The 14,606-nt window shown below is 35.2% G+C and overlaps 1 protein-coding gene across 9 annotated transcripts in view; it reads left to right on the top strand.

The window, feature by feature from the left end:
* LOC106872134 (uncharacterized) overlaps positions 1 to 14,606 on the top strand; it is a 108,131-nt gene that overhangs the window by 65,554 nt on the left and 27,971 nt on the right. For 6 of the 9 annotated variants that reach the window (XM_052965656.2, XM_089347925.1, XM_014919006.3 and 3 more), the window contains 6 exons: positions 909 to 3,607; positions 5,448 to 5,570; positions 9,951 to 10,097; positions 11,565 to 11,651; positions 12,151 to 12,208; positions 12,749 to 14,548. In XM_052965656.2, coding sequence (XP_052821616.1) covers positions 909 to 3,607; positions 5,448 to 5,570; positions 9,951 to 10,097; positions 11,565 to 11,651; positions 12,151 to 12,208; positions 12,749 to 14,548 — 4,914 coding nt within the window. The remainder of the gene's footprint in view (positions 1 to 908; positions 3,608 to 5,447; positions 5,571 to 9,950; positions 10,098 to 11,564; positions 11,652 to 12,150; positions 12,209 to 12,748; positions 14,549 to 14,606) is intronic. The other 3 variants (XM_089347926.1, XM_052965658.2, XM_089347927.1) reach the window with 1 other exon arrangement.

Genomic DNA, 14,606 nt, shown 5'->3' on the forward strand with positions numbered 1-14,606 from the left:
AAAAAACTAAAAATAACATGAATATATTCCTAAGTGCCAGTTCATTATGTTCATTATGTTACTTGGGTATAGGCAAAGAACATAAATTATTACACTACTGTTTTAGAAGTGAGTAAATTTAGCAGTAAAATAATAGTGATGTTTGATATTAATTACAGAAACAAGGTTTGTGTAAAATCATTAAATATCTAACTATCAAACAAATAATTAACTTATCATGAATGTTGGTTCTATGGTTATTCAAATATATCATTGAGAAATCAACTCTGCCAAAAGTATATTTAACTTCCATATTGTTTGTCAATCATAATCATAACACTGCCTAAACCAGCAAGCCTTTCTTACCAGATGACACCCCACACAACTAAATTCTAAATAAAAAAAAGCCTGCTGCAGACTTGGCTGAAACCTTATGATCAGAGTGTGTCTGATGCACTGGACACACCCTAACATTTCCTAGCAAACTTATGGTACCTTGAAGCTGTAAGTTTGCTAGGAAAGCTAGTAAGGCTACTCAGCATTAACAACTACATACATAACATTCAATAGTCCCATAATTTTAGAAAACAATGATTGTATACTAATTTAAAGCTGCTACAATGGGGGAACATTTTCCCTGTTGTATGTATAAAACTATACAAGGTAATAAATAAAATATATTGCTAATTACCTTCAGTTTTTGTACATAGATGCTTATATTCAAAACAAATTTTGAGAGATAAGTATACTTTCGTGGTTTTAAAATATTGTGAAAAATGGTATTTCTGTCATTAAAAATTTATGAAGTTTTCCATTTTCCTATGCATCTTAGTTTGCTTTCAGATTTATAGAATACAGAAATGAATAATATTCTTGTAATTATAATATATTTTATTTATTTATGTGTTCTTTTTCTTTTATTTTTACAGATTCTGTCTCTTCAAATGACAAGATTCAGAAAGCAAGTACCTGGCACAACAATCCAGGACTAGGGTGGCAAACAAGCAACGATTTACTTGTTGAAAAAAGGAATAAGGAGGTTTGGCCTTCAACCAGAAACAAATACTGGAACAGAACCTCTCCTTTTGGAGGTAATTATGGTTCCGTTAGTTCAGGATCTGTGATATCTAGCTCAAGCTACCAAAACCAAGGTCTTGAGACCAGTCAGGGATCAAGTGCCATGCAAGGTCAAAGTGCTTCCGCGTGGAGCTCAAATCCCAATTATAATGGACTTGAAAGACACACTTGGAATGCTGGGAGCATCTCTAATAGTTCTGCTGCCAATCTCAACAATGCAGGATGGGGTACCCTACCTCACAGTCTTTCGATGAATAGCCAAGGCCATAATATGCAACTTCGCTCTGGTTCTGCTGGAAATGATGGTAGTTCCATGAATTCTTTTGCTACAAGTAACATCCCCAGTATGGCATGGGGAGGACCTGCTTCTCAGGGTGGTGGCGGTGGTAATAGTGGTGGTGCTGGTGGCGGCGGAATGGGTCGTCCACCAAACACAGCCATACAGCTGATGCAACATAGTTCTGGCACAGGAGACATGAACAGTCACAACAGATCTGTACCTAATAATGGTGCTTCACTCAGTACAAGTGAACCTCAGGGTGGCTGCCAGTCAAGAGGACATGGTGGCAATCAGTTATTGTGGCAGGGTGTTAACCAGACTATCATGCCACCACCAGCTATTTCTTCACTTCGTGGTACTGGTTGCAGTGAACCCAGCTGGAATAGTGTTAATAATCAGAATAATCGACCATTAATGATAAACAATCAGGGAGATGGGTCTTTGACAGACAAACAGAGTGATAACACATGTCAGCAGAATTCTGGAGAGACCTCCACCAACTGGAGTGTGTTGTCGAGTGCCAATAGTGGGAATACAAAGAAAAACCCCAACAACTGGGACCGTGCTGTTTCACCTGCCACTAGTGTCAGTTCAGATTGGAGTAGTAACACTGGACAACGCAGCATCAGCCAACCACCAGTAAGTGGTAACCAGTGGAACAGCAACACACCTAACAGTAACAATAGCAATAGCAACAATACCACCAACCACCAAGGAGTAGGAGGAGGAGGTTCTTCATCATCTTCGTCATCTTCATCTTCATCGTCAAATCCACCCAAATCGCAGCCCAGTACATGGGCACAAGCTGCTGGAAAGGGACTCAATATTTCTTCCACTCCAAATTCCACTAGTGGAAATTCTACTGCTGGAAATAATGGATCTCGGTCATCCATCTCTTCTCAACGAGATGAGATAAAACGGCTCATTGAAAGCAACGAAGGCTGGGGATCACGACCAATCAGGCAAGACAATACCTGGGTCGTGCAATTCTCGCCCAAATCTAAGCGAAAATTTGAAGAGGAATCAAATGTGTGGAATAATGGCAGCACAAATGGAACTGCTGTTTGGGAAGCAACTAAAGATGGTACTGCAATCTGGTATGGTACTGCTGGCAGACCTGGTGTGTCAGGGTTTCATCATGAATCAGACAATACAAATACCTGGGGTGATAAATCCAATAAAACCAGCTCAGGTGCTATAGGTAATGCTAGCGTTGGCAACACTGCTAGCAATAACCCTGTCCGGTGTAGTAGTGCAGGCAGTAGTGGGAGTGGAATTGGGAGTAATCCTGTGGGGAGTAACAATAATATTACTATTAGTGGAGGAGCAAGCAATAGCAACATCATCCTTAGCAGCAGCAGTAGCAACAATAATAGCGGCAACAACAGTAGTTGCAGTAATAATGCCCAGGGTAATAACAATGTTGCCAATAATAGTAGCAGCAGCATTATGGGAAGCATTCCTATTCGTAACAATGGCAACAACCAATCTACTGGACCACAACCAAACATTGGCAGCAACAACAGTGATAAGAATGTTGGGATGTGGAGTAGCAGCAATGGCGGACCTGGGAGTGTTGGTGGCGGCAGTGGTAGCAGCAGTAATGCAAGTGGAGGAGGCAGCAGCTCTGGCAGCAGTACAGGAGGAGGTGTTGCAAATAGCGTAAGTGGAACAGGAAATGTGCAGCCTAAAAACTGGAACAAGACTGAAACAGGGTCCTGGAATGCAACTCATACTGCAAGCACCAATAATGGCAATATCAATGCTGGTATTAACAAAGGGCCAAAATCTTTCGGCCACTCAAACAGTGGCTGGGAAGAACCATCTCCACCCTCCCAAAGACGACATATTGATGTTGACAATGGTACATCGTATTGGGGAGATCCAGCACATCAACCTCAACCTCAGAATTGGAACAATCTTCCTAACTTATCTAACCCTCAGCAACCTCAACATCTCCAACAACAGCAACTTCACCACCAACAACAACAACAGCAGCAGCAACAACAACAACCACAACAACATCAACAGCAACAACAGCAGCAGCAACAGCAGCAACAACAACAGCAACAACTACAACAACAACAACAACAACAACAGCAGCAGCAGCAACAACAGCAACAACAGCAACAGCAAAGACAGAAAGATGACAACCAGTGGAATAAAGGACTTCCTCAAAAGCAAGCAAGTTCTGGCTGGGGCGATCCCGCACCTCCAAAACCACAAGCTGATGATGGCACAAGTATTTGGGCCACAAGTGCTCAACAACAGGTCAGTGGAGTTTTATATTATTTTCTGTTTTTAACTTTTGTGGGGTTTTTTTGTACATTCATTTGTCTCTTCTATTGCAACCATTACTTATTAACTACAGCCTATTTCAATCGTTTGACTTATTGTATACTGAAGAGTGTGAAGTAAATGAGAACTGTTTGGATGTAATTATATAACACCTGTAATGAGTATTACTACTATGTATAATTTCTTTATAAAGTCAAAAATTAATTTTTGTCTAGTAAAGATTAAGCCTTTTTTGCTGTCAATATTTCTAGTTTTCTTCCAAGACTTGCACTACTCTCTCATGACATGAACTTTTCTCTCAAAACATGCACTTCTCTCAAAATGTGCATTTCTCTATCAAAATATGCTCTTATCTGTCAAGACATGTACATCAGAGTGAAGCCGAAAGGCATGCATGTCTCTTTGTCAGTCCAAGTCTTGTATATCTGTGTATCAAGTTCATTCTCTACATTCATGTGTCTAGATTTTAGTTGTAGTTTTATGTTCAGTTGAGGTTAAGTCATGATTTTATTAGTTCTTCCATGTTAACTTTAGTTTAATTGTGCCTCTGTATTAAAAAAATGACTTCAGTTACATTTTTATGTAGTAGCATTGTCTGGCAGATTATTCTTTTCTTATCCAAAGTTTTCTTCAAAAATATTGCAAGGAAAACTATTCAAAACTCATTAGAACCAAATGAATGGGTTGATATACCTAATTTATTTAATCAAATGTTGTTAGGATCTGAGCAGTTAAAAGAAGATAATTAATTTTCAAACATCATTTTCATTACCATCATTACCAACTTAACATTGTCTTTTCCCATCTACACATAATGGCCTGACTCAACTAAAATATATGAAATGCATTACTTGACATAGAAGTACACACCAATTTTCAAGGGTGGTATCTAAAAGAAAGCTGTTTTAAAATAAAAAGAGAAAAAACATCAGTTATATAAGTAAAAAATGTTCATTGAACATGTCAGTATAGGAAAATAGTTATTAAATTGATAATGTAAAAGTAATGACAGGTGTGTGTGCACATGTGTATGGTAACTATAATGTAGATTTTCAAAATAAAACTTACTAACTCACATTTCTCAAATGAAGTAGGTTATCTTTTTTAATTTTTGTTGTGAATTTCTCTTTAAATGTCATAATTATTTTTATAAAAAATTTGATAACTTGTAACATTTATTTATCCAGTGTATATCTGTTGTACTAATATGTGTTCTTTTTATAGGATTAATTTCTCTTTTTTGTTGTACCTGTAAATATATATATATATATGTGTGTGTGCTATTTAACCATTTCAGATTGAACTGTTTATGATTCAACATATTGCAGTTACTTCTATTCTTACACATCACTTAACTGTTTTGTGAATGTGAGGTTTTGAAAGCACTTACGTTTTTGAGATGCATGAAAGTGCACAAATGTCCAAATTTGAAATCTGGACACTTCAGTCATTTTGAATTGGATTGCTATTTCAGGTTTATCTGCTAAATATGTAAGCAGTAACATTCAATGACAAAAGGGTTCAAAAGTTTCCCACAAAATAAAAAGATCTTAATCTTCCAAAATTGGAGGGCAAATCTTTTCTTTACTTTTGGATTGAAAACTTTTTATACTTTGTCAGAATATTTTGAATGAAAGAAAGTAAATCCCTGATGATCAGTCAACCATAAGATTTCAAACTTAATAATAATTCACCAAATTTCACTGCTCAGTGAATGAAAATTCTGTCAAACCAATTTCATTACTTTATGATACTGTTAGAAAAGAGCTCTATTGAACTGATAATTGCAGGTTATTTCAACTCTAATTTGTAGGCAAAATCTAATGGTTGGGATACCGGTGGCACACAATGGGGGGCTGCAGCTATGGCTTCCAAATATAGACCAGCACCTAACTGGCATGATAATGACATAAATTCTTGGAATCCTCAAAGAAAGGTGAGTTAGAAGGCTTTTGGAAACAGATATTTCAATCTACCAAAGAGACTGGCTTCTTTAAGACAATAAACCTGTATATGCTGACGTGTACATATATGTTAGGCCTTCTCATGTCTATCACATCAACAAACTTAAACCACATTTATAGTTTTATTGGCTTTGAATATTTTCATCAACATTTCAGAAGTTAGTTTAGCGGATGTTTCTGTTGGGGTTGGTTATTGTAGTAAAATAAATAGGTTTTTAAAAAATTTGGAAAACAATTTGCAGATTTTTCTTCTGAGCATTTTTGTTTAATTTCTTCAATTAAATAAAAAATATTTTTTGTCCTTCCCTTTTATTATTCTTTTTTTTATTACTTTGAATACAGTAATAATTATTATAAATATTATTAGTTTTGTAATTGTTAATAAAAGAAATCATCTTTTTTGTAAGCTGTAAGAATAAATGTGTAATCACATTCAAAATGGCTGGTAAATATGGTGATTATCTGAATGTGTTATTTTCAATTACTGTTATCATGCATTTTGCTGATTGTGACAATACTCTTTGTTATGTAATATTGTTGACACAACCAAAATCTTGATATCTTTTAGATTATATTTGTTTTGTTTTGTTTTTTAAAATCCCTTTAAAAGATACACTGTATCAAAATAGTAATTTGTAAACAAATAGTTATAAGACATTTTATAAATATATAGCTATATTATATATGTAAAGTTTTGCCAATCATTTTACTAGGACTTTAAATTATTTTGTTATAAATTTTTTCTTTTGGACATTTTTGTTCTAAATTGTTAAAGTAGTAGCAGAATTATTAAAATTTTTTAAAATTTACATTTCCAGATAATATTGTTATACTTTGGGAGGGTTGTATTGATCAAAATTCTTCCAAAACAAATTAAAAACTGAAATTTCTGGCTTTTGTTGCAATATTTTTGTTATCATAAGTTTTATAGTTACATAAATTTAATGAAACAGTTTTCAAATTTTACAGAAAATTTGTTCATGCTTTCATTTTTTTTTTATTATTTTCTAAAGTTTTAATTATTTAGATAAAAGAATAATGTTTATATTTTTGAAATAAATTATTATTTAAGGACTATCTTTTTATCTGACTTATAGCTCCATTTTATGTATTTATATCTACCATTATTTCTCTTGATTTCTTTCTAATCACTTTCCAGTTTCTCCTCTCTACATTAAAATCATATTTTCAAATGAGTTATATCATTTATTGATTGTTGCAACTGTGTAATGTCAGGTATTATGACTACTCCATAATGTCAGTGTGAAAAGTATGGCATGACAACTGAATAGTAACAGTATTATGAAAACAATAGTATGTGACAAGGAAGCTGCAATCTTGAGACAATTGAGGAGGGTGACAACTGACTTGTAGCACTGTGAAGACTATACAGTGTGATGACTGGGTGGTAGCTCCATGAGGGCAATTATTTAGAGTGACAGCTGAGTAGTAGCACAGAAAATAGAGAAGTGGAATGTGGAAACTATTTATTGGAATGGGTAGACTGAGTAGTTGTGTATAAACAGTGGAGTAAAATGTGACAACTGAATAACACTGGAGACAATGGAGTGAAATATGATGAGTAAGTTGTAGGATTGAAGACAATGGAGGGTGGTGACTGAGTAGTAACACTGAATACAATGAAGTAGAGTATGATGACTGAGTAATAACACTGACGACAATGGAGTGTAATTTGTCTGATTTGTAACACTGAAGATAATGGGGTTGATTGTAATGAATATATAGGAACATTGAAGACAGTAGAGTAGAATGTAATGGTTGAGTAGTAACACTGTGATGACAGTGGATTTTAATATGAAGATTTACAACGGTGTTGTCTAGAAAATAGTTTAGCATACATTGTATAGTGTTTATTGAAGACTGATACGATTGAGTTGTGTGGTAGGTAAAAGAATAGAAATTACTGACTAAATTATACACCATGTGTCATTTGCTTGCTCTAATTAGAACTGTATCGCATGAGGAAAAGAAAGACTTCCAAATATTTGGGGGCAAATAAAAGGGAAGTTTTTTCACAAAATATTTGCTTCCTTAAAATTGTTTTACTTCTACTTAGAATTCCTTGGCACATTTATATATCATTGACACTTGAATGATCTTCACTGTTTGTGCTGGAAGACATTCTCAGAAATGAAGGCAGTGGACATCTAGTGTGTTTCATCATATGTTAAAACTCAGTGCATATTTGTGCCTACTATGTCTTGTTAATAAGCAGCTTTCATATAAGGTTAGTAATTAGTACATAATAGAACACAAACAAGATAAATCTACATGTAAATTAGTATTAAAAAAAGAAGACTTAAAATTCTATAAAATGTCATTTTTTTCTTGTAGGAAAGTTGCATTCATTGAAAACATTTCTTTCACATTAAAAAGAAAGGCTTTCTCATCTTACAAATGACTTGTAATCTATGAGTAATTATAAAACTGAATTGAAATTACCTTCATTCGGTTTTTTATTTCAATTCTAACTTGTAACCACTGATATATGATAATGGAAAATGTACATCACATTTAACGTCCGTTTTCCATGCTAGCATGGGTTGGATGATTTGACTGGGGACTGGCGATCCAGATGGCTACACCAGACTCCAATCTGATCTGGCAGTTTCTACAGCTGGATGCCCTTCCTAACGCCAACCACTCTGAGAGTGTAGTGGGTGCTTTTTACGTGCCACCGGCACGCAGGCCAGTAAGGCAAAGCTGGAAACGATCGCGCTCAAATGGGGCTTTTTATGTGCCACTGGCACGGAATCAAGACCACTGCTCTGGCAGTGATCCCACTTGGATGGTGCTGTTAGCACTCCCAAAATATAAAATACCTTTCCAATAACTATTGCGTAGTCTTGTTTCTTCTTTAGTCTTCAGAAACTTGAAATGAAACTTTTCTTGTCAGTGCTGGTACCATGTGAAAATCACCCAGTACACTCTGTAAAGTGTTTGGCATTATAAAGGGCATCCAGCTGTAGAAACCATGCCAGATCAGACAATGGAGCATGATGCAGCCTTACCAGCTCCTATTAAACCATCCAATCCCTGCCAGCATAAACGTTAAATGACGATGAAGCTACATGCTTCTACAACTCTAGGATTGACTACTCTCTATAAATTTGTTATCATGAAAATCAAGTGTTGATTGCTTATAAGGTCATTTTTCTAAATCTTCTAGAGAAATGAAATATTTAAATATTAAGTAAACTTATTTATTGTTTCCAACTCCAGTACTGTAAGCTTTGAAACGGCATGAGAAACTATTAGCAAAAACAAGAAGAGTCATAAGATCTTAATCTGTTGAGAATGCCTTTGAATGAGATGCCCCTGTTCTTTGGGATATTCAAGCACTACACACACATATATATATATATACACACCTTGTTTGTTAACACATTTGACTGTGGCCATGTTGGGGCACCACCTTGAAGAATTTTTAGTCAAACGAATTGATCCCAGTACTTATTTTAAGCTAAGTACTTATTCTATTGGTCACTTTTTACCAAACCACTAAGTTATGGAGGGGCAGTAATACACCAATGCTGGTTACCAAATTGTGGAAAACAAGAAGCATTACTATTTTTAAAAAATGAATAGGTAAAAAGAGATTTTGGTGTCCTAGCAGAGCTACAAATATCTAAGTAACTACAATTCTTTAATTTAAATTCAAAAGTTACTGATTATAGATTTTTTTTGTTTTTACTTGACACTTGGTGAGTAAGTTATTTAGTAAATTCTAGCTCTATTACCATACATTTCCTTGAACTGTTAGGCTCAATCATACTATGTTATTTACTTAATTAGCTGGAAAATATGTATCACTCATATTTTTGCTAAGAAATTCATATCTAGAAGGGCATCTAGCTTTTAGAAATTTTCTTTGCTAGTTCATTTTCCACTCTCCAAATGTTCAACAATATAAATTGCTATTAAATTTTTGAAGTCTAAAAATATAATCTATGCTGTCAGATGTCATGTATTGCTTGCCGTTCAATGATAATCTTATTAAACTAACATGTTTTCATTAACAACATAACTCTTTCATTTCTAAGAGCCTGGGAAGACTATAAATCTTGTCTTGTTCCCTCCTTCTATTTTTCTCTTTTTTTCTCTCTCAACATCATCTTTAACTTCATTTTTTACTGCTGTGTGTATTTTTTTGTTTAATCATGGTAAATTTAAATTGTTAGAATAGTTTCCCCCAAAAAGGATTATGTTTAATTTACATTTTTCATTATGTCCACTTAGAAATGCTGATATATTGCTATTACTTCTTCCTTTTCCATATTAAGTTGTTGGCCTCAGACATTAAACATTCTGAGTATGATTCTCTACAACAGGGTTGGAATGAAGATAGCAGTATAGGTAATCCTAATGTTGATACTGCTTGGCATGATGCTGACATGGGCACATGGAATGAGGGACCTCAGGAAAATAGTTCATGGAGTAGTGCTCCCGGTTGGAAAGGCAAACGGAATAATTTCAAGGTAAGCAATTTCAAGTAGAGAGTGCTTAATACATTGTAAATATATTAGCTGAAAGCTGAGGCCCTAGACAATTAGTCCAAAAAGTTAAATGTTTTTGAACCTTGTGAGAGAATTTTGCTCTTAATATTATTACTATCTTAAAAGTTCAGATAAAATTAGAAAAATTATTTTTTGTCATCAGCAGTACCATTTATCATCTGTTTTCTGTGCTAGCATGGGTCAAGCCTTTCAACAGGAGCCAGCGATCCAAAGGTTTGTGCCAATCTCTAATGTCTGCTTTGACATGGTTTCTATGGCTGGATGCCCTTCCTAATGCCATAAATATTTACTAAAGTGAAAAAATCAAATTCTAAGCACTTAAAATATTTGAATTAATAAGAGTATGTTAACCTGAAAAAAGTTGATGTAAAAAGAAAATAAAAATAGGAAAAGCTGCATATTTTCCAATATATTACAGTACCTACTTTTACCACATATCTCTGAATTCTTGTGAAATGAAAAGCTTAATTAGCACTGGTAAAATTTGAAATGAAAGCTAAACTATTGAATCATGCTTCATTGGCTTATGATTGAGGCAGCAAAATTTGATTAATCAAAATAGTAAAGAAGAAAAAAGCTAGTCTAATAGTTTAGAAATTATATTTATTGTCTTGTTTTGAGGAAAGAAGTGAATGTATCAGTAGCCTTAGCAAGACCTCCAAGGCTAGTGAGATTGATGCCATTAACATTCTGCCTGAACTATTGCAAAAAAAAAAATAATAAAATGTGTGAGTAAGGACTGACGTGACATTCTGAAGAGAAAGACATGCTAAAGTGGTTATTTCAAGGCCGGGGAAGTAAGACAGAATATGGGTGACAAATGGTGGAGATATGAGTGAGTCAGAGCTGCCTGAGTGGAAATGGCACCTTGCTCTCAAGGAGCAGATTCTAGTGTAGAAATAGTTGTAAATACAGAGAAAAGAGGTAGCACATTTGTGGTTCAGTATGGAGTGTGATTGTGATTCCATGCCAATCACTCAAGTAATATTTATTTGGATGCAGTCTAAGATGTGTCTGTGTGTGTGCACATGTGTATGTTGCTGCTGCAGCAGTAGCATCAATATCTTGGGTGTAAGAGCAATGCTCCATTGTGGTGTCATCTGAAATTTGTGGAAGATTAGTTGTTATTTGTTGCTGATATATTTTCTAGCTCTGCAGAGGATGACCAGTCTTTGTTTTGTAGCTCTTTTATACATGGAGCAGTTACTTTTACTACACGATACCTTTTGCACTGCTAGCCACTAAAACATTAAATAATGTTTTGTGGATTAAGATTTGATAAACTCATTTACATAGACATAGTTTTCATGAACATCCATGTAGATGCAAACAAACACTGGTTATTTGGTTATAATTCAAAGCTAAATTTTCTTTCTCAATTACAATTAAATATTGTAGGGCAGAAATAATAATGTTTCATTTTTACAGGGTGCTAACAAGTTTCCCGGTGGTGGTAGCCAAGCTCCTCTCATGAGAGTGAAGCTTTTGCAGCAACTCACTGACATGGGTTTCAAGGTAAGCTTTCATTAAACTATTTTGTTAAAGGAATATCTGAAGCTAGCTCTCATAGACCAGCTAAATATTTTCCTTATTATCAATCTTACAGAGTATTTAAGGATTGTTGATTGACTGAGTTTAAAAAAAAAAAGTTAACTTTCCCTCCCCTTAATTTTATGCATTTTTCATGTCTCTCTGTATGGAGGACCAAATATATGATTTATCAGCAGTTATTGAAGTTGTGTGTGGTTCATTGGATACTGTGTGTTAGCTTGAAAGTTTAATTCACAAACTAAAAGTGCAACCTTTTTTTTCCTTAATTTTTCTCTTCCAAAAATGTATTGCATTGCAGTTTTATTTCCCTACTGTTCCCCTTTCCAACCTTGTTATTTCTTGTTGATTTCTTTTGTTTCTGTTAACTTCTACTTTCTATAAACCAGTTTTTTTTATGTATTGCCTCTTTGTATTACTCTCAATGCTTTGGACCCTTGTAAATAAAAGAAACTTATTATTATAGAGAGATGATGCCCAAACTGCCCTGATCAGCCATAACATGAACTATGATAATGCCCTCGGTAAGACTAAATCAAATATTGATTTTCTATTAATTTATGACCTATTAATATAAATAATATGAAGATTACATAGATATACAGATAGTTAACAAGAGCATTTTGGTCTCAAAATTTGTAATATATGACTATAAAATTGGTTTTAAATGAGATATCAAAACATATATACTTCAAAACAATACATTCACTGGGAATATATCAACTACAGATAGTACAAAGTATTTCCATGAGTAAATCATTATATGTTCTAAGTTTCCTATTTATTGGGATATTTTTTACTTCACCAACAGCTAGTCAGTTAAAAAGAAAAGAAACTCATTTTAAGTACTAAGAAATACAATGCTTGTAATTGATTTATACATTCCTCTATTCTAATTTTGTATATTTTAATTATACTTTGAAATTTGTATAATGAAGATAAGATTTTCGTTATTTGATTAGATTCTAGTTTTCTACTTAATTAGTTTGGTTGGCTTATGTTTTATGACTTGTAAATTTTCTTTAGCTCTATCTATTTAATAAATGATGTTTATTTACTTTTAGCTGATTTGCGACAAGGTGCTACAGCTATGAAAAAAGATGAGGATGTATTCCAAATGGATTCCAAACGCAAATTATCTGGAATTATTGATACAGCTAGTGGCTTAAATGATGACATATCTGATAGTCAGTCTGACAGTAGTCATTTTGTGCCTAATATCTCCATGCAAAATACTCCATTTCCAACTGCTCAATCTCAGCTCTCCAATCAGTCACACACACTCCCTCACAAAGCAATCTCTAGTCTACCCCAGCCTATTATGAGTAATAATCAGAATGCTATCCTTCAGCAAAAAGTTCTGCATAAAATGAACCAGCAGCAACAGCAGCAGCAGCAGCAGCAACAACAACAATCATTACAAATGAGCCAAGGCCCTCAAACACAGCCATCGCAACAACAGCAACAACATCAACCAGCAACACCTCCTCAAGTGCAATCACATCCTCAACAAGTAATAAACTCTACACAGGGACCGGTAGGTGGTCGTGGAAGTGGTGGTAGTATTAGTGTCAGCACTAATAACCCTGGTGCTAGTGGAAATACAGTTACTGCAGGAGGGAGCAACACTAGTGGTGCTGGAAGTAACAACCAACTTCCAACCACTAACACTGTGCAACAGCAGTTAGCACAGCACCAAATCTTGCAACAGCTTCGAATGGCCGTCCAGGCAGGGCTTATTAGCCCACAATTGCTAAACCAGCAATTGCCTCCTCCAATGCTCCTTCTTTTGCAGCAACTTCTGCAAATGCAATCAGGCTTGCAACAGCTTGTTACAAGGCAGCAGTTCCTACAGCAACAGAACCGAAATGGTAGTGGTGGGAATGCCAGTCACACTCAAAAGCAAATGGACCAAACAATCAATCGATTTAAGACACAAATGCTGCAGCTACAGCAGCAAATAGCTCAGGCCCAGCAAAATCTTCCCAAACCTCAAAATATACCTGAACCAATAGAGGCTTTCTCACCCTTGCAGAATGATATGACCAACATATCCATATCCACCTGCTCTCAGTCCCGTCTTCTCAACCAGTGGAAACGTCCTTCTCCTGATAAAGATGCCAATATTCCCCCTGATCCAATGATGAATAAGGCTGTGGGTTCCAAACCTCTCCATCACTCTATGTCTTCTTCAAATTTAGGAAGATATGACTTGAGTCTTGGCCTCAGTGATTCAACTTGGTCAAATGCCCCCACAACTTCATCCCAAAATTGGCCCAATGTATCTCCAATTGGAACAAATAGTCAAGTTGAATCTTCCAAAGACATTTCTCAAGTGAAGGAATCTCAATCTGCTAGCTCTTCATCTGCACTCAATTTGAATGATATGATTCCAGAATTTGTCCCTGGTAAGCCCTGGCAAGGAATTACTGGTACTAAAAGTGTGGAAGATGATCCATATATCACTCCAGGAAGTTTTTCTCGTTCACTGAGTGTTAATACTATAAAAGATGATTACTTGAATAACTTTTCCTCTAGTATTACCAAAGCCGGTTCAATTGTTACTTCAGAATCATGGCCAATGAAAGACTTCCCTAAGACAAGCAATTCATCTCAAACAATTTGTGGTGGAACTCAAAAGAATTGGAGCTCAGCTGATTCTGTTACTACTCCCACCAGCTTCACTTCTGAGGTCTGGGGTGTGCCTTTGCAACCCAAATCTAGTGGAAATTCTGCTCGCCCTCCACCAGGCCTTGTTCATAACAAAACTACATCAGCATCCACATCCAGCTGGAACAGCAGCTCTTTTCCTGGCAGCCGTCAGGTATCTTGGTCTGGAAGATCAACTGAACCATTCCCTTCAGGTTAGTGTCATTAGTCTCTTGAAAACAAAAATAACCTTTACTTTAAATGTTAATTTGA

The sequence above is a fragment of the Octopus bimaculoides genome, chromosome 2, assembly GCF_046866305.1.
Source record: "Octopus bimaculoides isolate indiv1 chromosome 2, ASM4686630v1, whole genome shotgun sequence".
NCBI classification, from domain to species: Eukaryota; Metazoa; Mollusca; class Cephalopoda; order Octopoda; family Octopodidae; genus Octopus; species Octopus bimaculoides.